The sequence below is a fragment of the Panthera tigris genome, chromosome C1 (genome assembly GCF_018350195.1).
Source record: "Panthera tigris isolate Pti1 chromosome C1, P.tigris_Pti1_mat1.1, whole genome shotgun sequence".
Lineage (NCBI taxonomy): Eukaryota > Metazoa > Chordata > Mammalia > Carnivora > Felidae > Panthera > Panthera tigris.
The window spans coordinates 96,342,191-96,368,105 of record NC_056667.1 but is presented as its reverse complement, the minus strand read 5'-3'; the positions used below and the strand labels follow the sequence as shown (position 1 = coordinate 96,368,105).

General features: G+C 37.6%; 2 protein-coding genes across 10 annotated transcripts in view; both read left to right on the top strand.

Moving 5' to 3' along the window:
- RSBN1 (round spermatid basic protein 1) overlaps positions 1-11,311 on the top strand; it is a 48,215-nt gene extending 36,904 nt beyond the window's left edge. The window contains exons 5-7 of the mRNA XM_007076356.3: positions 3,361-3,528; positions 4,764-4,872; positions 5,507-11,311. Coding sequence (XP_007076418.2) covers positions 3,361-3,528; positions 4,764-4,872; positions 5,507-5,977 — 748 coding nt within the window. The 3' untranslated portion in view covers positions 5,978-11,311. The remainder of the gene's footprint in view (positions 1-3,360; positions 3,529-4,763; positions 4,873-5,506) is intronic.
- A 926-nt stretch (positions 11,312-12,237) lies between these two features.
- Positions 12,238-25,915, top strand: part of PHTF1 (putative homeodomain transcription factor 1) — a 90,080-nt gene continuing 76,402 nt past the window's right edge. For 8 of the 9 annotated variants that reach the window (XR_006221820.1, XR_006221821.1, XR_006221825.1 and 5 more), the window contains exons 1-3: positions 12,238-12,622; positions 12,937-13,011; positions 13,671-13,727. Coding sequence is in view for 1 of the 9 variants with exons in the window: in XM_042998229.1 (XP_042854163.1) it covers positions 12,967-13,011; positions 13,671-13,727 (102 nt within the window). In the remaining 8 variants the exon portion in view is untranslated. Of the gene's footprint in view, positions 12,623-12,936; positions 13,012-13,390; positions 13,436-13,670; positions 13,728-25,915 lie in introns of those variants that run through there. The other variant, XM_042998231.1, reaches the window with a different exon arrangement.

Sequence of the window (25,915 nt, the reverse complement as noted above, 5' to 3'; positions counted from 1 at the left end):
TACCTTGCTTTCTGTGCTTTTATCATATCCTCAAGAATCCAAAACTTTAATCATACTGTATGCTCTAACACATAACTTTTTTACCTGGAAATCTTTTGGAGCTCTGTGTTCTCTTCAATGTGAAAAGCTTTTTTCACAGTTATCAACGTAGGACCTCCCACTTAATGCATTTCTGTATTAACCTACAGTTGTCTTCTTGGGTTTATTTCCTTCTTTTGATTTAGCACATTCTCAAGTAACATTCTAAGAAAAGGAAGAAAAGGAATATTCTCAGAAATATTCTGAGTCATGATATGTCTGAAAATTCCTTTTTTTCTCATGAAATAGGATTGATAGCTTAACTGGATTCCAGAGGATGTATTTTCCCTTAAAACTTGTAGCTTACCACAGTGTTTTCTGGTATCTAATATTGTTTATGAGAAGTCTTAATGCCAATGTAATTTTTTTTTTTATAGGTAACTTATTTTCCTCTCTGAAAGCTTAATTTCACAATGATACATATTTGGGTCTTTCATTCTTATTATTATATTTAATCTTTCTTGTGATTTGATAGGTCCTAGAAAGATTCTCCTTTCATTTCTGGGAATTTTTCTTGCTTAACTGCTTTGGCAATCTCTTCATTTTCTGTTATTTCTTTCTGAAACTACTGTTGACGGAGTAACAGATCTCCCAGTTTGATTATCCTCATATTTCTTATTATCTGTTTGCTTTTGATTTGGGGACATTCACTCGACTTTTTTCTTTGGAATTCTTACATTTTAGCATGGTTTATTTTGGTCTTTGTCAGGCTGCTACAGGCTGTCTTCACATATTTGGTGATTTGTGGTTGACACATTCATATTTAGAAATAAAGCATTGGGCTTACCGGACGTTCTATTTATATTTCAGTGAGGCTTATCACTAGGTAGGCTTCACTTTAGAGTTAATAGGCATAGAATTGGACATGAAAGGGTATGGCCACATGCCAGAGGATTACATTAGTTCTATGAATATGGTAAGTTTAGTGTGTTTAGAGAACATGAAGGTTTTTTTTGTTTTTGTTTTTCTGAAAGTTTATCAGGATGCTTTTGGCTACAACCAGCAAAAATTTGATTCAAACTGGTTCATAAAATATTATCTTATGTATTAAGTCTAGAGAGCTTGGCTCTTGGCACCAAATATATATATATATGGTCAGTGATTCAGTACTTTCATCAAGGAATTGGGTCTTTTTCTCTGCTGTCATGTTCTTTGCCTGGGCTTTGTACTTACAGTGGCTTTCTTTATGGTTGCTGGATGATTATTGTGGTCTAGGTATCACATATGGATCTAGTTATATGCAATAGAAGAAAAAAAGCATCTTTTCTTCTGTCATACAAGCTAGGAAACTTCCCAGAAGTCTCCTTAGCAAATTTCCTCTCTTACTGCTGGCCAGAGTCAGTTTGTGTCCATTTTTTTTTTTCAATATATGAAATTTATTGTCAAATTGGTTTCCATACAACACCCAGTGCTCATCCCAACAGGTGCCCTCCTCAATGCCCATCACCCACCCTGCCCTCCCTCCCACCCCCCATCAAGCCTCAGTTTGTTCTCAGTTTTTAAGAGTCTCTTATGCTTTGGCTCTCTCCCACTCTAACCTCTTTTTTTTTTCCCTTCCCCTCCCCCATGGGTTTCTGTTAAGTTTCTCAGTATCCACATAAGAGTGAAAACATATGGTATCTGTCTTTCTCTGTGTGGCTTATTTCACTTATCACACTCTCCAGTTCCATCCACGTTGCTACAAAGGGCCATATTTCATTCTTTCTCATTGCCATGTAGTACTCCATTGTGTATATAAACCACAATTTCTTTATCCATTCATCAGTTGATGGACATTTAGGCTCTTTCCATAATTTGGCTATTGTTGAGAGTGCTGCTATAAACATTGGGGTACAAGTGCCCCTATGCATCAGTACTCCTGTATCCCTTGGGTAAATTCCTAGCAGTGCTATTGCTGGGTCATAGGGTAGGTCTATTTTTAATTTTTTGAGGAACCTCCACACTGTTTTCCAGAGTGGCTGTACCAGTTTGCATTCCCACCAACAGTGCAAGAGGGTTCCCGTTTCTCCACATCCTCTCCAGCATCTATAGTCTCCTGATTTGTTCATTTTGGCCACTCTGACTGGCGTGAGGTGATACCTGAGTGTGGTTTTGATTTGTATTTCCCTGATGAGGAGCGACGTTGAGCATCTTTGCATGTGTGTTTGTGTCCATTTTTAAATCAGTTACTGGCAAGGGGAATGTGTTTGCCGCAGTTTGTCAGGATTCATCAGGATCTACCTTTGAAACTTGTAAATGAGGTCACTTATGGGGCAGGAGCAGATACCTAATGAGAATCAGAGTTCTGTCAGGGAAATAAATAGGATAGATGGATGCTGAGTGGATCAACCATAGCATGGGGGTAGATGCCTGACCTCATTTCTACTCACAGGGGTGGTGGGTGACTGGTTTATTTGCAGAATTTCACTTTAATTCCCCCTTTCTCAGCCTTACTACATTTCTGTCTGTTAACATCATGATAATGGGCTTTTTTTTTTTTTTTTTTTTTTTTTTTTTTTGCACCTCTTAGTCTTCAAGGTCTTTTGGGCAGGCCAGCTGCCTTTTTAGTTGCTATTCCCTTCTAGTGTATTCCAGGCCTGTGGCTTTCTCTGCTTAGTTTTACTAGACACTTTTAATCATTTTCCATCTTCCAGAAATTTGTTGATATTGTTCATGCACTAATTCATTTCCTTTGTTGGTTCTTATTCATTCCTTTACTATCACCTTTAGATTATTATATTTAGAAATTCTTGAGCACATGAAAAAGCAGAAGATAATATACTAAAGTCTCATGTGGTCAATGTCAGCAGTTATCAACTCACAGCCAGTTATGTTTCATCTGTATTCTTATCCATTCGCCCATCTCCTCTCTCCCACCCCTACCATATTAGTTTGAAGCCTTTTACTTTCATTTTAATGTGGAAGGAGATCATGTACATGCTCAGTTTTCCATCTTGAATCAAGTCTGTTTTGAGAATTAAGATGACTGAGGGTGAAGAAACATACAGCCTTGAACTTTGAATTGTGTTTCCTGTTGCTTGAAAACTAAATTTTGTAAATTGTAACACTACATTTGAGCCAAATAAAAAATATAGCCTCTACATTATCATGACATCCCAAGAGAAGAAGGTAATGACATTGAGCATTACGGTATAGTGTGTTAAATGTTAATGATCAAAATCATGGAACCCTTATCAGTTCTGATCTTATTTAAAATTTGATATTTTAGCAGACTTTTTCACCTTACTGCTATTAATACTTTCCTCCCCTCCCCCCTTTACTTCACAACCAAATCAACTCCAGATCAATGAATGAAATTAAAAATCTCCAGTACCTACCTCGGACCAGTGAACCCCGTGAAGTCCTCTTTGAAGATAGGACAAGAGCTCATGCTGACCATGTAGGTCAGGGGTTTGACTGGCAGAGTACGGCTGCTGTTGGGGTTTTGAAAGCTGTACAATTTGGTGAATGGTAAGTTAATGAAACTCAACTATAAGGTTGGTTAATGTTGTCTGAGAAAATGTGGACTCCATTTAAAAGTTTGGGGACTAATTTTTTTTTTAGAAATTGTGGTAAAATACCCATAACATGAAATTAAAATGAAAAATCTTTGCCATTTTAAGTGTACATTTCAGTGGTGTTAAGTATATTTACATTGTTGCAAAGCAGATTTTGAGAGCTTTTTTGTCTTGCAAAACTGTAACTCTGAAACCAGTAAACCTTAACCCCTTTTCTCCTCTCTCCCCAGCTCCTGGTAGCCTTCATTGTACTTACTGTTTCTATGAATTTGACTACTTTAAATACCTCGTATAAGTGGAATCACACAGTAGTTCTTTTGTGACTGGCTTATTTTAGTTAGCATAATATCTTCAAGGTTCATCCATATTATATCATGTGTCATAATTTCCTTCCTTTTTAACGCTGAGTAGTATTACATTATATGTATATGGCACATTTTGTTTATCTGGTTTCACTCATCAGCGGACACTTGGGTTGCTTCCACCTTTTGGCTGCTCTGAAAAAACATCTCTTCATGTCTCTGCTTTCAGTCTTTTGGGTATATCCCCGGAAGTGGAATTGCTGGATCATTAGATAATTCTATTTTTAATTTTTGGAGGAACTGCTATACTATTTTCCACAGTGGCTGCACCCTTTTACATTCAGTTGGAACCCAAAGCTCAGAGCATGGAATTTAGTTTGTCTAAAAACTGTTTTGTTTTTCATATTTATAACTTCAGGGCCTTCAGTATTACTATAGAGTTTGACCTTTTTTGGAAGCATAGTTCAATCACAGCTTGACAGTAAGTATTTCAAGTTAAAGATCATTCTGTCACCCCCCACCCCCCACCCCCCCAGTTTGAAAACTGGAAGGTGTGATAGTTATGTGGCTGGTATGTTTTCTCTCCACTGTGTTCCATCCTGATGACATTACAGGGTGGTGAAAGGATGCAGTTGCAACTAGTTTAGAATGAAACTGTTTTTAGTCACTGCTGTTTTTTGTAACAACTAATCTAATTTTCATTTTTTTAAACAGCTTTATTGGTGTTTTATTTATTTTTTAAATGTTGCTTAAAGAAGCAAATGTATATTCCTGTGTGTCTATTTCTGTGCTAGTAGGAGCATTTCCAAGAACAGGAGAACTGAAATTTGTCATCATTTTCCGTTATGAGATGCAGGTTTCTGAAACTTAATTTTGTTAATCTTAGGAGTGACCAGCCTCGCATAACCAAAGATGTGATTTGTTTTCATGCTGAGGATTTTACTGATGTTGTACAGAGACTTCAGTTAGACCTTCATGAACCTCCAGTTTCCCAGGTGAAACTTTTGCTTTTTTATTATCTTTTGAGTGAGATAACAGAAATAAGGATCTATACGCAGTTCATTTTGCATTTGATCTTATAGTTGGATACATGGGATGGTAAATTTAATTTCAAGTGCTATTAAAAGCTGTGTGTGGAGAGTGTCAAAAATCATTAACACAGAGCTTCCCAAATAGAATGCTTGAGATCCCTTTAATCTTTGGGATACCCGGTTGGCCCAGATGGCCAGAGGGTCCGGACTGCTCAGTTCTGGCTGCAAGGAGTCTCAGCTGAGGACCCCCTGGAGTACTGTGTGCCCTCATCTATAAAAGGCAACATATAAATGTTGTCCTCAGTTGTGGCAAAGAATATGTTATTGATACTTAGCTGCACTTTGAAATACTTGTTTAAATGATTCCTTAGGCTATCCTGACTTGAACCTGTACTTTGTTATCAGAGAGGTAGTAAAATATGAGGAAAAATGTTTCCCAAGCATTACAGGCAATTTTAGAAAGTTGTCTGATACTTAGTATTGCCTGCCTTTAATTTGGCCCTACTACTATTTTCCTGTGCTAATTCTAATACTTTGTTTGACTGAATTACTACACTACATATTTTGAAGTCTCATGCAACTTTCCTTTTTTCTGCAGTGTGTACAGTGGGTGGATGAAGCTAAACTAAACCAAATGAGGCGGGAAGGCATTCGTTATGCTAGAATTCAGCTGTGTGACAATGATATTTACTTCATCCCTAGAAATGTCATTCATCAGTTCAAAACAGTGTCAGCAGTGTGCAGCTTAGCTTGGCATATAAGGCTTAAACAGTACCACCCTGTTGTGGAAGCCACTCAAAACACAGAAAGCGGTTCTAACATGGACTGTGATTTAACTGGAAAGCGAGAATTAGAAGTTGACTCCCAGTGTGTGAGGGTAAAAACTGAATCTGAAGAGACATGCAGAGAGATGCAGCTTTTGACGACTGCTTCATCGTCCTTCCCTTCATCAGAACTTAATCTACAGCAAGATCAGATGACTCCGCCTATTCCAGTTTTAAAGGTGGAAAGTAGACTGGACTCTGACCAGCAACACAATCTACAGGAACATTCGAGCACTCCTGTGTGATATGTACATATTCAAACACATTTTTTAACTTTTTTAAATTTTGATGTGAAGTTATAGTTTTATAACTGGCTTAAGTTAAGTTTTATTGGAGAAATCTTGCCTATAATTCTATAAAGAGAAATGACATTCCACAAATGTCAAGCATATCTTTTTTACACAGATTATGCAAAGTTAAGAGTTGTATCTTATCCCGTTAGTACAGTATGTAATAGTGGGTCTGCTGCTACTTTCTGTTTTAAGGTGTGAGGTAACAATTCAATCTCTTCTTCAAATCAAACTGAGAATTCTCTGGAATAACAGATTCTTATTTGGTAAATTATTCACTTCCCTTAATTTCATCTTGCCTCGTCTCTTGCCATATTTGCTGTTTTTATGATAGAAGGTCAGATTTATGCTTTAGTACTTGTGTCTTTATGGCACAGCTTCAGTTTTCTACAGTAAAAATGGCATAGGTTGCAGGAGAGTGTTCCTGCATCTTGTACGTGGGCAAGTAAGTTCCAACCATAAAGAACAGGTAGTTTCTAAGGAAAATCCAGTGGCTCTCTGGTTTCTTAACAAAAGAGAAAGCACAGCACTTTCTGATCCAAACTGTCTTTTTTTTTGTATCTGTTATTTAAAGCCCAGTGGATATTTCAATTAAAAATATCTAAAGATGAATAGTCCTTGGTCATTCATTATCCATGGTTCATTAATCTCTTCTAGAAACATGGTAACTATGGAAGATAATTGGGTAAAAGAGATAATGTTGACATGATACTCTGTCGTTCTGCTACCTAGCATCCTCACACTTTGTGTGGATACTTTTGCTTCTTAAACTGATCATGAGTATCAAACCTAGAGAATGATATCAATCTTTCTGATGAGGCTGCCATATTTTGTGCATGAAACTTAGGAAAAACTTTTTTTGTCACTTGGCTTCAATCTTTTCATGATAAAGATCTGTTGAGACACTTTGATTCACAGTTTTAACTGGTGAATACTTGGGTTTATTTACTATTACTGGGTGTTGCTACGGTCTAATAACGATTATGGCACTAGACTTCATCCTAGAGTTTCAGGTAACCTAATGCTTAGTGCCTGAGTATTTAAAAATTTTTTTTCAAACAGGCACAGTTCATATAGCTAGTGTAGTCTTAACTTTCTATTATTTTAGAATGTTAACATGATACACATTTCACTTTCTCTTAGTTAATAATACAATAGGCCTTTTGTTCATTAAAGGAAGAGTATTCCCCACACCTAAGACCAGATTCTTGTATCTACCTGGTTATAGTGCAATTTGGAGATTTTTTTCCTGGAGGGTGAGATTTGGAATATTTACATTAACATAGGCAAAAAAAAAAAAAAAAAAAAGATGCTGCTTTATTATGTCTGTCACCATGAAAACTTAGCTGCATCTTTTGAAATATCAAATATGAATTTTCTCTAAAATATTCTGAAATAGGCTAAATCTTATATAAATATTACTTTGTGCAATATTGTTGTGTAGTTTAAATGCATATTAGCAAAGTATAGAGGTCACTGTGTAAACCGATAGAAAAGTAACCATCAGCAAATACTGCAGTGATTAGTTAGAATCTGTATTATTCCTTATATATATGTATATGTATGTATTCTCTGTTACAAAGGATGAAGACAAATAGAGAAACATTTCAATGTAAACCATTTATGAATTGGAAGTGATGTTGGTTTTAGTTATCTTTGTAAATAAGGTAATTAGAATGGTATGAAAAGTAATGTGATTATTGCAGGGGTGTTTTAAAATCTTGGGTATAAATTCTAGGGTGAATTCTAGTTTATCAAGACTAGTTTTTAAAGGGACCTGCCTTTGAGGGTGTTTTTGTTATTTTGGAGGGGGGAGGGGTTAATCACAAAAGTATGTGGATTTAGGTTTTCTCTGTTTTTGTTTTTCTGTCCAGAAGAATTTCATAGAGCTTTACTAGGCTGTGCAAAGTAGAATTCTTCTCAGGCAACATTTGCTTTTTAAAATAATCATGAAGAACAAGGTTGTTAAAGCAAAAACTTTTTTTTTTTTTTTTTAAATTTTTCTTGTCTTCCAAGATCCGATTTCCCCATCTCCCACTTGCCATCCAGCAGATGCCATCTGTCATCTAAGCTGGTCATTACTAATAAACAAGGAGACTGTCTCCTGACAGCCAGCACTGTGTATAATCACTCAGGAACCAGCGGATCTGCAAAGACCTACAATCAAAAGCAAATCCCCATTTTCCTTTTCCAAAACATTCTACCCTCACCTCCAATATAAACACGTGAAAAGAGTATACAAATGTTTAAAATCATGTACTAATAAATCCATTGTATGTTAGAATTGCAATAGAATGGAGAGAGAAACATTTAGCTAGTCATGTATCTGGAAACTGAATGTCCTATGTGAGTATTAGATTTAATAGCATGCTTTAAAGACTGATGAATATAAAAGCTCAAGTTTTGAGTTTATTACTGCTTTCAAAGTTGTATCCTAGTTTAGTGATACAAATGATTGCAACTTTTCTAAATCTTGAAATTATTTGGTTTGGTGGAGTGAGGCATGGAGCAATCTGGCGTCTTCTGATTTGTAAAGTAGTGATGGCAGTGAAGTTGTAACTGAAATTTAAGCTGATCTTCCTTTTTGGTATATTATCTGTTGTGCCAACTCTTTGAGGTTACTTGCAGAACGTGGCTGTAAGTTTGAGTATTTTGTGGAGCAGAGGGATATTTTAAAAATGTGCTTATGGAAAGGACCCGATAAATGAATATTCCTAACTTAGTAACTAGAATGATTTTGTGGTATTCATAAATAAGGATAAAAGTCTTCCCCCTGCCCCAGAAGTCATTCTGTAATTACCAATATATGTTAGGAGTAGGATTAGGATGCAAAGAGGTATCCCAAATTCATAAAGCAATAATAATAAAAACCTACATATTAGTTTTCCCCTCCAAATTTTTAACTCTTTAAAAATGAATCCCTAAGCTTAATTGTACTTTTAATTTGCTTATTCAGTACTTAGGATTTGTTTCACTTAACTTTATTATTTTTAATTAAAATCTTGAAAGGTGCCCTTTCCCCTTGGAGACAGTTGGAATATCAGTTGACTAACATTACAAGCTCTTGTAGGGGGAAAATGGAGCTTGTTAAATAAAATCCTTTACCAAACCTTAGGAAAAGATGTCTTGCAACATCTTGCATCAGTCTTAATAGGCATAAAGTTCACACTTAATGCCTGGAGAAACTTTTGCTTATTGCCTTTCCCTCTATAAATAGTGTCTAGAATGAAAACTAATTTAGAAACAAGACTCAAAGATTCAAGAAAACCCTTAGTGAATATATTCTTGATCATTAATATTAGCCCATTATATTTTCATCTGTATTTGCCATTAAAAATTTATTTGCAGTTATACTTTTAGGATAATTGAGTTTGTGTCTTTCTAATACATCTATTTTATCATTGCTACAGGTTAAAAAAAAAGAGCCTTTCACTAGTACATGGCAGAAGTTCATATTTCTGCTAAGTTTTTTTTTTTTTTTTTTAACGAGTGTAGCTGTATTTATTGGTCATGCAGTAAGTAGAGGAAATGTACAAGACAAATGTTTTTCTTTACCACATAAGGGACCTATGCTCATCCTGAAAGTTTGTTGCTTTAAAAGCAAGTATCTCCATAAATATTATGGCCTTCCATTTTCTTCATAAATTTTTTATGATCCACTTGTGCATGTAGTTGAGACCACTGTCTCTTAATATAGCACTTTTCAATTCTCTAAAGAAATACTTATGTACTACTTCTATCACATGTTGTAAATTTTCATGTAATAGTGTTTTCTGTGACTAAACTCCATTTTGATTGGCAGCTAAGACTTTTTTTCCTGTGGCTTTAATTTATCTAAGAGGTCTTTGCATATAGATGAAATGTATAATTTGCCTGGCGGACTATTTGCGTTGTGTGGCCTTAGTTTGTTTATTGACATTAACGAGTGTTTTAAAAAGGTTTTTAATGAATAGTCTTAAATCTAAATTTGTGTGAATAATAATCCTTTTAACACAGTGCTTTTTTGTAGCTGTCTAAGTGTGTTAAATTGTTAAGCTATTTCTTTGTAAAATAGGACAATGGAATGCATAGAGGTTTTTTTTTTCCCTGTAAAGTATTTTTTTAATAAACAAAAGTCTGATTTGTCCTTTACTTATGTTTCATGAGAAAATGAATAGTACGTGTGAATTCTAGCTACCTGAAACCTGTTTTTAAAGTATTAATCTTCCCACCTTGTTATGTCCCCATTAGTTTCTAGTATTTTAGAAAAAATCTTGTGACCTTCCTAAAAGAAAAGGTCATAGATAATGAGAAAATGCCGTCACATTGAGGTGCAGCTAGTTTGGGGGAAGAAAAGCTACACTTGGCATTTGTGGTAGTTGTGCCTTCTGATGCTTAAATTGGGTTTTTATCTACTTGAGGGCAAATTGTTCATCTGGCTATGCACGTATTTTTCAAAGTACATGCATGCAGTGTTAATGAAGATGGTGAGCAGACATTTTGGACATCGTTGATGTATTAAGTGATACAATGCAGTGGATCTTCTTCCTCCAGATTTTGTGTGAACTTCTTTTTGAAATACTTGTCCTAAGCCCTGATAGACCTTGGTTGGGAAGGGAACTAATGGTTTTTCAGTAAGTGCTGTGGGCCATTTAATATTCACAGCCTTTAGTGTTTACTAGGTAGATAACAAATACAGGTGAGAAAACAGGCTTGTTAGGTTGAATAAATTGCCGAAGATCACACAGTGCTTTAATTGGAACAGGGATTTGAATGCAGTTCTTGGTTTAAAGCCTATGCAGTGTTCAGTGGCAGTCTTAGCACTGAAAAGTTTGTAAGATGATTTGCCCCTTCCTACTATTCCCTAATGCAACTTCAGTTCTTTCATGAATTCCCCAAAAAGTCTCTGTGCGCTGAGCAACGAAGTAAAATGTTTTTGTTATTAATGTAATTTAGGACTTAAATATTTAGATAAAGATGACTTTCTCATTTGTCACTTTTTTTTTTTTTTTTTTTAAAGTTGGCCATTTGTTCTGAAACCCAGCAGAATTATGTTTAAGAAAGGGGGAACGCTGTCAGGAAACAAACCAGAAAGGGAACCACAGCTTATGCGTGCCATATAAAAATCAAGCCTGGATGAAATAATTTTTAATTAGTTCTGTGGGAGTTACTTATACTTTTTAGTGGATTTTCCTTAGCAGTAGAATGGGATGACTTCACCTTACCCCGATTTAATAGGTAAGAAATGTTTGTAAAACATTTAGAACCTCACTTCTCAGGCTTTCTGAAGTGGTAGCCGATGTGACCATTATCTGTCATTAGCTTTACCTGACTCTGCTGGGGCAAGCAAGGACACTGCTTCACGTGGGGTGGGAACGGCCGTTAGGGGTCAGTGTTCCACTAATGGCCAAAAAGCCCTGCACTATAGAGGAGGAAAGCAGCTCAAAACCTTAGGAAGGTATCCTTAAATACTCCTTTTAGCGCGCAGCCATTCCTTTCTCCTGACCCCTATCAGCCTGCTCGAACTCTTAGCCTAGACACAGTTCTTCCCGCCGCCACCCTCCCCTACCCTAATTTGGGAAACGTGCCCTGGAACTGCGCCAAGCCTTGGCCCTCCTCTTCCCTCAGTCTCGAGCACCCGCAAAGTTTAAATCTCAGAGCTGCTGAGAGTTAAGGGTGACAAGCAGCCCACCGCGCCCTTCGTCCGGGGACGGCGTAAATGCAAGAAAACTGCGTTCATCCAGCCCAGACTGAGAACCTATGTGCCAGGCTCCTGCCAGGCTCCAACCGCACTGAGCCCACAGCCCTTTAGGGAAGACCGACAGTAAATAATGGAGCACAAAGAAACCCGTAAGACAAAGAGAAGTGTTACAAAGGAATGAACGGGCAGCTCTTAGGACATCTGGACCGACCTCCTTCAGGTCGACGTCTGGGCAAGTCGTTTCTCAGGAAGTGACCTGAAGCGTGATCTGAGGGTCGTGTGGCTCCCCAGCCCCTGCGTCCGGGAGCCCGGCGGAGGCCCCGGGGGCCAGGCCCGGGCGGGGGCGGAGCCACTTTCGAGCAAAACCCGGAAAGCGGAAGCCGCAGCGGGGCCGCACCGTGGTCTGCGGCGCTGCCCTCGCCCAGCTCGCGGCCGGCTGAGTCACGGCCCGCCCGCCAGCCGGGCCTCGCAGGACGCCCGCCCGCCCCGCAGCGGCTGCCTCCCGCGCCGGGGTCGGGGGGGGGGGGCCCTCCGCCCCGCACCCTAAGAGCCGGGCGCCGAGCCTCCGGCCGTTGCCGCAGCCCCTGGCGGCCAGCGAAGCCCTGCTTCACGTCTCATCCCCGTCCTTTCCCAGTTGATTCCTGGCTTATTTGGGGGTCGGTCCGGTGACCCTGAAGGCCGCGCTTGGAGGGCGCCGGGGCTGCGGCAGCAGACTGCCCTCCTCCCGGCGCGGGCGGCCGGCTGCCCCCGAGGCCCGCGCGGCCGCTGCGGTCTCCATGGTAACGGCCGCGCCGGCGTCTCCGCCCCGGGGGGAAGATGCGGCCTGCGGCGCCCGCCGCCTCTCCCCCGGCCTCATGGCGGGCCCGGGGCCACTGAGGAGGAAGGTCCCGGCCGCCGGACTGCGGGGCAGCGGGCCCCAGGTGAGAGCCGGACGCCGGGGAGCGGAGGAGGGGGTGCGGGCCAACTCCAGCCACCTGCCCTCCCCTCCCCTCCCCTCCCCTGCAGCCTTGAACACACTCGCTCCAAATATCGCAGAGACGCTTCTCCCGGCGCCACTGCACCAGAGGTTTTTGGTTTGCTTCTGTTTTTGTCTTTTTTTCCTGGCAACCAGCCGGAGAAGGAGACAGTCAGCAGCTCATGGAGACGCCGAGAGAAGCGATTTTTGAGTTCTACCCAAACTGGGAGAGTACCTTTCAGCAACCGGACTCACCGACTGCTTTTCCTTCGTTTTCAGTGAAATCCCATTCTCTGGCTGGAGACACAGATGGCCTCAAATGAGAGAGATGCTATATCGTGGTACCAAAAGAAGGTAATATCAACCTTTTTTCTTTTTTAATTTGTAAAGCAGACTTCCTGCAAAAATGCCCCCGCCAAGAATCCCCCGTTAGCTTTCCCTAAGCTCGGTAGTGCCGGCAATTCCTGCACGGTGTCTCTCTCTCAACATCAACGGACAAACCGAGGCGCAAGGTCATTAGGTCTTTTAGGCTCTGTTCCCGGTCCCCGAATAGGACTCTCAAGTCCCCTCCCTTCTCCAGGCCGCATACACCGTGCCCCAGCAACGCTCTGAAAGTTTGCTTCTGATCAAACTGCTGTGTTTTTTTTAGACGTGAAACTTGTATCTTCACAGCTCAGATTGGTACTGGCAACAGTCTTACTGAGCTGTCCGTTACCTTTTTATTCCTCTCTAGTTTTCCTACTGATGTTTTCCTTAAGAAGTGGAAATATCTTGTAAGGTAATGCTTAATTTGAAATATTTTGGACAGTACTTTTTAACTTACTTTTCGATCCAGCTACTTTAGACTTTTGAGTGCAACAGTCCTTTAAATAACTTACTCTAACCTCTGAGAAGCATAAACATTCCCCAGATACTGTATTATTGATGCTTAGTAGTTTCGTGACTTTTGTGACATTTGACCTAAATAACAGGATTTCCTTTGCATCATTCAAATAGCCTGCTCCCTATTTCAGATTGGAGCATATGATCAGCAGATATGGGAAAAGTCAATCGAACAGACTCAGATTAAGGTAAATTGATTTCTTTGATTCTAGCTTTGTTTTACTGAATTAATGTGGAGAGTGGTTTGCACTTTTTATAAAATCTGCACTTATCCACCAGGTCTGGCATTCTTTATTCTTTGAAGTCTATAAGGAAGACAAAACACTGCAAGCAGAATGATAAATGACAGTTGACATTTGACCTCAATATCAGCGAAATAGAGAGGAGTGTGGTTGGTCTGTGATGAATTAGAAAGCAAATGTCCCCTACAAAGGGGGCTGTGGCTGCTTAACTCTGGTCAGTTTTATTCTGTGGCAATGCAGGCCAAACTGCCAGAGCCTCAGGAAGATGCTTTTTTATGCGAAATATCCAGACTTTTTTCAGAGCATCTTCCCTCCCCCCTGCCTTTCCGCCGCCTCCTCCACTTCCTCTTCCACCGCCTTCTCCCTCTTCTTCTTCCTTTCTTTCTCCTTTTTCTCTTCCCGTGCAAGCCACATCACATCCATTTGTGGCCTGAATCACTTTTTCAATTACCGGTTTAGAGTGTGGTCTTAAGTTTTTCAGGTTCTTAAACGTTTTTCTACCCTGCTCTTAGAACTGAGCAGATTCATGGGGTTATTTCATGTTAACCAACCAAAAACTGATGTGTGATTCAGAATGCCAGTTTATTAACTTATAATAGGGGAGGGGAGGGTTAAATAATCTAATGCTCCAGAGTCAGGGTTGTGGTGTCAGTATGTCCTGGGACAGGTGGGAGCTTGGTGCAAATTAGTCATGGGAGGGTTGCTTGGTAGCCAAATGTTATTGAATAGTCTTGAGAGATGTGGAAAAGCCTAAAGACCATCCCAGCCCCTAAAAGAATGTCTCTCCCTATTGACTTTAATACTTAGATCTACAGATTCAGGGTCTTACTTCCTTGGAAAGTGCTGAATAATGGCTGGCAGATTCTTCTTTTTGGACCTTGCTATTTTAAACATTTGTTGCAGATCTTTTATTAACACTTAAAAAAATACATGTATGTGTGGGTGTAATACAATTTAATAGTTTTGTTTATCTATAAGTCACATTGATTGGCCTGGGATGTTTAAATCTCTGGTGAAATACATTTAACCAACACTTGTAGGGTGCATAACAGGCCAGTCAACTACAAAGCTGTTAGAACTACATGGTACATGGCAAACTTTTACAGTTTTGTGCTGTCCTTGATTTTTTTTTATATTAAAGGGACATGGGGAAAGGATGAATAAACTCCCACATTATATTTTGTAACTCTAAAATCCTGGCCCGTTAGTCTTGTGAGTTGCTGTAAAGTACTGATAGTAAGATGTAATGAAAAGAGCACAGAACTGGGAGTGAGATCCTCTTTTAGTGATCTCTAGCCTTGTGATCTTGAACAGCGCTGTAGTGTCTCTGGGTTTTGGTTTCTGTATCATTAAAAAGACTTTATTGACTGCCTTCCCCTACCCAACTAAAGATTTTCTCAACTCTCATTTCCGTGCCATTTTATGCAGACCTTCCTTTTAGCATACCAAATCAAAAGTATTTGTTAACCTGTGCGTCTTCATAGGCCTCAAAGCAGGAATTGTGTTTGCATCCCATTTTTAGAACCTCTTGATTCTTACTAGGACCTCAGTATCTGTTGCTCAGTTTAATTAACGCTATCTATTATATATGTTTTTATTCATTGTTCTGTCACAAGGTAATCTACCTAACAACTCCTTAATGTAGACTTTTAATTTAGCAGCAGTGGAAAGGATCAAATTAAAGACAACTCTAAAAATTTACTAAGCTAATGTACCAACATGTTCTAGGCTTTGAGAATACAGTCAACAAGATATATATGAATTTCACAGTCTAGTGGTGGTGGGAGAAGAGCCAAGGTATCTTTTCAAATATGTTTTAGTCTCAGACAAAAATGGACCAAAATATAGGACACAAAGTATTTAATGCAATTTAAAAATAGATTACACAAATATAAATATTTTTGACAAAAAAATTAAAAAAAATTAAATAATATCAGATCACAGTACAATAAAATTAGAAATTACACAATACCAGTATAATTCAAGAGGCAAGAATGTACAATAGGGAAAAGGCAGTCTCTTCAACAAATGGTCTGGGAAAACTGAACAGCTACATGCAAAAGAATGAAATTGGACTATTTTCTTATACACAAAAATGAACTCAAAATGCATTAAAGACCTGAATGTGAGACCTGAAAACGTAAGACTCCTAGAAGAAAACATAGCCAGTAATTTCTTTGGCATTGCCCTTAGAAATTCTAGACCTGTCTCCTCAGGCAAGGGAAACAAAAACAAATTTAAACGATTGAATCAACATCAAAATAAAAGACTTTTACACAGCAAAGGAAATCATCAACAAAACAAAAAGGCAATCTGCTCAATGGGAGAAGATATTTGCAAATGATCTATCCAATAGGAGTTAACGTCCAAAGAACTCTTACAAGTCAAGACCAAAGAAGCAAATAATTGATTAAAAATGGGCAGAGGATCTGAAAAGACACTTTTCCAAAGAGGACATAAAAGTGGCCAACAGAAGCATGAACAGAAGCTTAACATTTCACCAGGAAAATGCAAATCCAAACCACAGTGAGATACCACCTCACACCAGTCAGAATGGCTAAAATAAAAAACACAAGACCCAGCAAGTACTGATGAAGATATGGAGAAAAAGGAACCTCGTTCACTGTTGATAGGAATGTAAATTGGTGTGGCCACTGTGGAAAACAGTATGCAGGTTGCTCAAAAAATTAAAAATAGAATCACTACATAATCCAGTAATTTCACTACTGGGTATTTACCCAAAGAAAACAAAAACATTAATTTGAAAAATTGCATGCACCCTTGTGTTTATTGAAGCACCACTGACAATAGCCAAGATCTAGAAGCAACCTAAATGTCCATCAATAGATGAATGGATTATATATATATAACATATATATATAGTGGATGGTCCAAGGTGGATGGACCTGGAGAGTATAATGCTAAGTGAAATGAGTCAGAAAAAGAAAGACAAATACCGCATGATTTCACTCATGTGGATTTTAGGAAACAAAGAAAAAAGGAGACCAAAGAGACTTAAATACAGAGAACAAACTGGTAGTTGCCAGAGGGGAGGTGGGTGGCAGATGGGTGAAATAGATCAAGGGGATTAAGAGGATGCTTAGTGTGATAAGTAACATACAGAATTGTTGAATCATTACATTGTAACCTGAAACTGTATGTTAATTATACCTCAATATAAAAGTAGTAAAACAGATTAAAAGGTTATTACCACTGAAAAGAGAAAAATTTGCAAATGTGGGAACATGGCAATAAAAATAGTGATTATTTCAGTTAAAAAAAACTTCAAAATTATAGAAGATGTAAATTTAAAAAAATCTTAACTTGGGTTATGAAAAGTGTATGAACTCTTCCGCAAACGTTTTCTGAGCTACTGTGTTTAAGGATTTTGCTAGGTGCTGAGCATAAGAGGAAAAGTACTTATGAACAGAAGTATAGTATTTGTTTAAGAGAAGAGCAAGTAGCCCTATCTGATTGGAGTATAAGGTATATAGATGAGATGATAGGCCATAAATCAGTTTGGAGCTGACTTGAATGCTTTACTAAGAAATTTTCATACTATTCTGTAGAAAACGGAAAATTTTTCATGGTTTTCAAAGAGAGGAGCCACATCGTGTTTGTGTTTTTGAAGAATAGACATTACAACAAAATCTATGGAATGTTTCTGAAGTAATACTTGATAAAATTATATCACTCTAAAAATGTATATATGAACAAAAAAATGTCTAGATTGACTAGGAAGAGTTATAGAGATTCAAGTTAAAATATGAAGAATCTAGAGAAACAAAACAGTAATTCCAAGAAGGGAAAGAAATACCAAAAATAAAACTAAGGCAGTCATTATGTATTCTTCAATTGCTAAATATTTGTTGAGCACCTGCCTACCATATGTCAGGTAGTAGACTAGGCACTAATGTCTACATAATGATGAGCAAAAACACTCAGTGTTTTTCTTTGCATGGAGCTTAAAGTGGGAGAGGAACAATAAAAATCCTCTTAGTGAATAAAAATTCGTAATAAATGCTAAGAAGGACAGCTGTTCTTTACAAACTATTATACTTATGGGAAATGGACTTAGTCAAGGTGGTCAGAGAAGCCTTCGCTAAGGAATTGATACTTCAAATGAGATCTGAAGGATGAATAGCAATTAATTAAGTCAAGAACAGATATACTACAGAAACCTACAGAAACTCTTTCAGAACAGGAGGAAGTACACTTCCCAAGTCATTTTATGAGCCCGGTATTATCCTGATTCTAAAGCCAGACAAAGACATCACAAGAAAATTCATTGTGAACGTAGGTGTGAAATATTTAAGAAAAGATTAGCAAACCAAAGTCAACAACATATAAAATGGACGGTCTACTGTGACCAAGTGGGGTTTATCCTAGGAATGAACATTGGTTTAACATTTGAAAATAAATTAATATACCATATTAATTGAATAAAGGACAAAACTGCATGATCTCATTAGAGACAGAAAAAGCATTGGACAGAATTTAATGCCCATTAACAATAAACTAGAAATAAAAAGTAATTTCCTCTAAAAAAAAAAAAAAAAAAAAAAAAAAAAGTAATTTGCTCCTAAAATCAGGAACAAAGCAAGGAAGTCTGCTCTCACCACAGCTATTTAACATTGCTAACCAGTGCTGTAAGGGAAGGAAAAGAAATAAAAAGCATTGAGATAGAAAAGAAAAAGAGAATTGCCTTCATTCCTGATATGTTCCCATATTTAGAAAATCCTAAGGCACCTACCAAAAATTACTAACATTAGCAAATGAGTATAGCAAGGTCTTCAGAATCCAGGTCAATAAACAGAAGTCCTATGTATTTTTAAAAACCAGCAATGACTAATTCAAAAGTGAAATTAAGAAAAGGATTCATTCAAATAGCTAAAAAAGAGTACAGTACTTAGGAATAACTTTAATGTAGAAAGTATAAGACCTGTCCACTGAAAACTACAAAACATTGCTAAGAGAAATTAAAGATCTAAATAAATAGAGTAACATTTCACGTTCATGATCTGAAAGACTCAATATTGTTAAGCTTATTGTTAAGGTGGCAATTCTCTGCAAATGCGTCTACAGATTCAATATAATCCTTTCAAAATTCCAATAGCCTTTTTTTCCTTTTTGGTAGAAATTGATGAGCTAAGTCTAAAATCGATAAAGAATGCAGAGGTCTTAGAATATTCAAAACAAGTTTAAAAATAGGAAAGACTTGGAGTACTTACATTACTGGATCTCAAAATTTACTATAAAGCTATAGTAATCCAGGAAATAATAGTATTGGCACGAGTAATAGATCAATGCAACAGGATAGAGTATCTAGAAATAAATCCTTATGGTTTTGATAAGTTGGTTTTTGACAAAGATGCCAAAGCATTTCAAGGGAGAAATGATAGTGTTGTCAACAAATTGCACTGGAACAATTGGATATCCACATGTATAAAAATGAGCTTTGATTTTTACCTCACATCACACACAAAAACCAATTAAAATGGACCATACATTTAACTGTAAAAACTAAAGTATAGATTTTCTAGAAGAAAAGATAGAAGATCTTTGTGACCTTGGAATAGGACAGATTTCTTAAAAACATATCTATAAAGGAAAGATTGATAAGTTGGGCTTCATAAAAATTTTAAATTTATCTTCAGAATATCCCACTGAAAAATGAAAGTGAGCCATATGCTGGGAGAAAATATTATACACATATATAACGTGTGTGTGTGTGTGTGTATATATAATACAGTGTTTGTATAATATATAAAGAACTCTTACAACTCAGTAAGAAAACTACAACTCAACAAAAAACCCAATATAAAAATGGGCAAAATACTTGAGTAGATATTTCACCAGAGAAAGCATATGTATGGTTAATGAGCACAAGAAAAGATGCTCGACATTATTGGTCATTAGGGAAGTACAAATTAAAACCATAGGGAGATACTGCCATTAACTTGTTAGACTGGCATGCAGGAATTAGAATGCTTGTACAATGCTGGTGGAAATGGAAAGTGGAAAGTAGCTTGGTGGTTTCTTAAAAAATTAAAGCTATACTTCACATATGACCTAGCATTTCCATTTCCACTCCTGGGGATCTATCCAGGAAAAATAAAAACGAGCACATGCAAATGTTCATAGCAGTACTGTTCATAATCGCCAAAAACTAGAAAAAAGTCCAAATGTCTATCATTTGGTAGGTGGATAAACAAATGTGTTATATCTATGCAATGGGATACAACTCAGTTAAAACTATTAACATAGGGAAGCCTGCGTGGCTCAGTTGGTTAAGTGTCATGGTTTGTGAGATCGAGCCCAGCGTAGGGTTCTGTGCTATCAGTGCAGAGCCTCCTTAGGATTCTCTCTCTCCCTCCCTCTCAGTGCCTCTCCCCTGCTCACACACTCACGTGTGCATATGTGTTCTTTCTCTCTCTCTGTCTCTCTCTCAAAATAAACAAACCCCCAAAACTATTAATACATGTTACAACATAGATGAACCTCAAAAATGTTATGCTATGTGAAAGGAACTAGACACAAAAGACTATATATTGTGTAATTCAGTTTATGTGAAATTTCTACAAAAGGTAAATCTATAGATTAGAAAGCATATTAGTGGTTGCCTGTGGCTGGGGGATAGGAACAGAGACTTATTGCCATTCTTGCTTTTGAGTTGATGGAAATGTTCTTAAGCTTGAATGTGATGATAGTTGCACAACTATATAAATACACTAGAAATCTAAGTTCGTTAATTACTAAAACTACACACCTAAAAATGGGTGAGTTTTATAATATGTGAATTATATCTCAATATAGCTATTTTCTTAAGTCACACCAATAGAAAAAAATAGGAGAAATCATAATGTTATACACAAGAATTTCATACATATTCCCAATGACAATTGTCTTCTAAAATTTCTTAATTGGGAGAATATATTGAATTTAAGGTCTAACATTATTTTCAGTGATGAAGCTCACCTTAGTCACTCCCGTATCCCTTGGGATATATTTGCTAAGATGAGCATTCTAATTAATATTGTTTTTTCTTTTTATTTATTTTTTATTTAAAAATTAAAAAAAAATTTAATGTTTATTTTTTAGAGAGAGAGAGATAGTGCATATGTGCATACAAGTGGGGGAGGGGCAGAGAGAAAGGGAGATGCAATTCGAAATAGGCTCCAGGCTCTGAGCTGTCAGCACAGAGTCCCACAAGGGGCTTGAACCCATGAACTGTGAAGTCATGACTTGAGCTGAAGTCGGACGCTTAACTGACTGAGCCACCCAGGTGCACTTTTTTTTTTTAATGTTTATTTATTTTTGACAGAGAAAGAGAGAGAGGAGAGAGAGAGACAGAGCATGAGTGGGGGAGGGGCAGAGAGAGAGGGAGACACAGAATCCGAAACAGGCTCCAGCCTCTGAGCTGTCAGCACAGAGCCTGACACGGGGCTCGAACTCACAGACCGCGAGATCATGACCTGAGCCGAAGTCAGACACTCAACTGACTGAGCCACCCAGGCAACCCCAGGTGCACTTATTTAAAAATTTTTTTAAGTTTTAATTTAAATTCTATTTAGTTAACATATATAATATTAGTTTCAGGTGTACAATATAGTGACTCAACACTTTCATACATCATCCAGTGCTCATCACAAGCACCCTCCTTAATCCCTGATTTAACCCATCCCCTCACCCACCTCCCCACTGGTAACCATCAGTTTGTTCTGTATAGTTAAGAGTCTATTTCTTGGTTTATCTCTTTCTTTTTTTCCCCCTTTGTTCATCTGTTTTGTTTTCTTAAAGTCCACATGACTTCATGACTACCATGAAATCATATGGTATTTGTCTTTCTTTGACATATTTCACTTAGCATAATATTCTCTAGCTCCATCAATATTGTTGCAAATAGCAAGATTTCATTCTTTTATAGGGCTGAGTAATATTCCATTGTATATATATACATACATATGCCACATCTTCTTTATCCATTCATCAGTTGATGGACACTTGGGCTGTTTCCATGATTTGGCTATTGTACGTAATGCTACTATAAATACCAGGGTGCATGTATCTCTTTGCATTATTTTCTTTTATTTAAAAAAATTTTTTTTAGTGTTTATTTTTGAGACAGAGAGAGACAGAGTGCAAGCAGGAGAGGGGTAGAGAGAGAGGGAGACACAGAATCTGAAGCAGGCTCCAGGCTCTGAGCTGTCAGCACAGAGCCTGACACGGGGCACGAACCCGTGAACTGTGAGATCATGACCTGAGCCGAAGTTGGATGCTTTAACCGACTGAGCCACCCAGGTGCCCCTGCGTTATTATTTTATTCTTTGGTTTTTTTTCCTAATTAATATTAGAATAATGAAACTCAGTGTTTGAAAATGATATGATTTTATACCTAGAATATTTTTTATTTTTATGCCTACAAAATTTTAAAAGGCTAATAATCATAAACACAAAAGTGACTTCAACTGTGTAATGTTTTATTTCTTAAGCTGGATGGTAGCAACATGACAGATGAGATTCCTCATTGAAGATGATGATTTAAATATGTGCCTTGATCCCCATCTGATTTCTTCTGAAATCCCTCTAAAATTACAATGAATAAGGGGCACCTGGGTGGCTCAGTCAGTTAAGGGCCCAACTTCAGCTCAGGTCATGATCTCATGGTTCATGGGTTCGAGCTCTGCGTCGGGCTCTGTGCTGACAGTGCGGAGCCTGGAGCCTCCTTCAGAGGTTCTCTGCCTCTCCCCTGCTTGTATTCTGTCTCTCTCTCAAAAATAAACAAACATTAAAAATTTTTTTTAAATTATAATGAATAAGAAAAAGATATCAGCCCTCAAGGTTTAAAAGAATGGGAGAGAAGACTATAAGTCAGAGCTATTAACACAATTTTGAAAGTTGGAAAGTGAAGAAAGTAAAAATGTGTCTGTAATAGGGAATGCCAGTAGGAAACGAGTGAGCTTTCTGTTGAAAACTCCTCTATTTAATTTCTAAAAGACTTAGGAATTAATGAGGTGGAACTGGATTGTTTGAGCTTCTTTATAAGTGTCAGTCGATCTGTCCCCAGATCATTTTCCTTATTCTACATGGTCACGTAGATACCCTTATCTTCCCCTGACAGAAGGTTGGATTGAAGCTTGCTTTCTGGAGAGGCTGAGCCAGAGAAGTTCTGGATTCTGGAACACCAGACACAAAGTTAGAGTAGTGTGAAATACTGCACTAATAATGGAGATTAAGTAGAAGTCTGGTGGCCAGGTTTATAATCTCCAACAGAAGATTGGAGATTGCCTTTTGCAGAAACTGGCCAGCTAAGAAGACCTAAACATACTGGAAATGAAATGGCTGTTTATGGTGAGGTCTGCTGTTTAACAAGCTTCACCCTTTGCACACTGAGCTCACATTCAGCATGTTAGTGCCTCAGTCTTTTTTTTTTTTTTTTTTTTTTTTTAATGTGTATTTATTTTTGAGAGAGAGAGAAAAAGAGAAAGAGAACAGGAGGGGTAGAGACAGAGGGAGACAGAAGATCTAAAGCAGGCTCTGTGCTGAGAGTGGACAGCCTGATGCGGGACTTGAACCCACAAACCTCAAGATCATGACCTGAACTGAAGTTGGATGCTTAACTGACTGAGCCCCCCAGGCATCCGTTACTTTTAAATGTAAATGGATAGTTGAAGATCATCAAATATTTGAGACCTAAAGAAAAAGAAGGAAAGAGATAAAAGAAATGACAAAGGAATCATAAGAATGCTATTTTTAAAGATATAATTAATATATAAAGAACTGTATACTTTAAAAAAAAAAAAAGAAAAAGAAAAAATGGACTGAGGATGAAAAAGTAAGAGAACCAGAGAGCAAAAGTAACCAATAAGTTTAGTAGAAAAGTTGGAAGGTAAAGTTGCAGCTATTTCTCTGAAAAATTATACAAAAAAAAAAAAAAAAAAAAAGCAAAACAAGGAAAAAGACAATAGAGGGGAGCCTGGGTGACTTAGTCAGTTAAGCATCTGACTTCATCTCACATCATGATCTAGCAGTTTGTGAGTTTGAGCCCCAATCGGGCTCTTTGCTGACAACTTGGAACCTGGAACCTGCTTCAGATTCTGTGTCTCCCTCTCTCTGCCCCTCTCCCACTCATATTCTTTCTCTCTCTATCTCTAAAATAAATGTTAAAAAAAAAAGAAAAAATAGGAAAGTGAGTACAGTTCATAATGAAAGCCTGACAGCTAATAGATGTTCCAGAAAAAAGGAAAGAACATGGAAGGGAAGAAATTATCAAATAAATAATACCTTTTCCAGAACTTAAATACACACATTTCCAAATTGGAAGGATTTTTAAAAATATCTATATTAGTTATAGGTGTATTACACACTGACGTTTGTATACATTATAAAATGCACCATGATAAGTGCAGTTAGCATTTGTCACCATAGAAGTATGATATTCTTGACTGTATTCACTATGCTGTACTTGACATCCCCGGGACTTACTCGTTTTATAACTGGAAGTTTGTACCTTTTAATCCCCCTCACCTGTTTTGCCCAGCCCCAATCCTCCTTTCCTCTGGCAACCCCCATTTATCCTCTGTATTTGTAAGTCTCTTTCTGTAATTTGTCCATTTGTTCTTTAGATTCTACACGTAAGTGAAGTCATGTATTTCTCTTTGTCTGACTTAACTGCACTTAGCTCTAGGTCCAACCATGTTGCCCTAAATGGCAGTATTTCATTCTTTTTTTTTTTTTTTATGGCTCACTAATATTCCATTGTATGTATTTACCATATCTTTATTCATTCAGCTATCAGTGGACACTTAGGTTGCTTCCATATCTAGGCTGTTCTCAGTAACACTGTAGCAAACATAGGGTTGCGTATATCTTTTTTTGAATTAGTGTTTTTGTTTTCTTCAGGTATACACCCAGAAATAGAATTGCTGGATTGGATGGAATTTCTCCTAAGTTTCTGAGGAACCTCTATACTGTTTTCTGTAGTAGTAGTGGCCGCACCAGTTTGCATTCCCACAAACATTGCACAAGGGTTCCCTATTCTCCACAACTTTGCCAACACCTATTATTTCGTCTTTTTGATACTAGCCATTCTGACGGGGTGACACGACATCTCATTGTGGTTTTGATTTGCTTTCCCGGTAATCAGTGATTTTGAACATCTTTTCATGTGTCTATTGGCCATCTGTATGCGTATTTGGAAAAGTGCCTATTTAGTTTCTCTGCCCATTTTTTAATTGGATTTTATTTAGTTTTTTGGTATTGAATTCTGTGAGTTATTTATATATTTTGGATATTATTCCCTTATTGAATATATTATTTGCAGATATTGTCTCCCATTCAGTAAGTTGCTTTTTCATTTTGTTGATGGTTTCCTTCACTGAGCAAAAGCTTTTTATTTTGGTGTAGTCCCCCTGTTTATTTTTGCTTTTGTTGTCCATGCCCAAGGAGACATATTAATAAGTATGTTGCTAAGACCAGTGCCTAAGAGTTTACCGCTTATGTTTTCTTTTACGAGTTTTATGATTTCAGGTCGTATATTTAGGTCTTTAATGCATTTTGAGTTTATTTTTGGATGTGGTGGAAGAAAGTGGTCCAGTTAAATTCTTTTGCATGTAGCTGTCCAGTTTTCCCTAACCATTTATTGAAGAGACTCTTTTTCTCATTGTGTAGTCTTGCTTCCTTTGTTGTAGATGAATTGACCATACAAGTGTGGGTTTATTTCTAGGCCCTCTATTCTGTTCCATTGATCTATGGTTTGTTTTTGTGCCAGAACCATACTGTTTTCATGACTATAGCTCTGTAGTATACTTTGAAATCTGGTATTCTGGTACCTCCAGCTTTGGTTTTCTTCTCAAGATTGCTGAGGCTACTTGAGGTCTTTTGGGGCTCCATACAAATTTTAGGATTAGTTTTTTTCAGGTTCTGTGAAAAATGCTATTGCTATTTTGATTGGGATTGCCCTGAATCCATAGATTGCTTTGGATAGTATGGGCATCTTAACAATACTATCCCAATTCATGAGCCATGGCATATCTGTTCATTTATTTGTGTCATCCTCAGTTTCTTTAATCAGTGGCTTAAAAGTTTTTGAATACAGGTCTTTCACCTCCTTGGCTAAATTTGTTCCTAGGTAT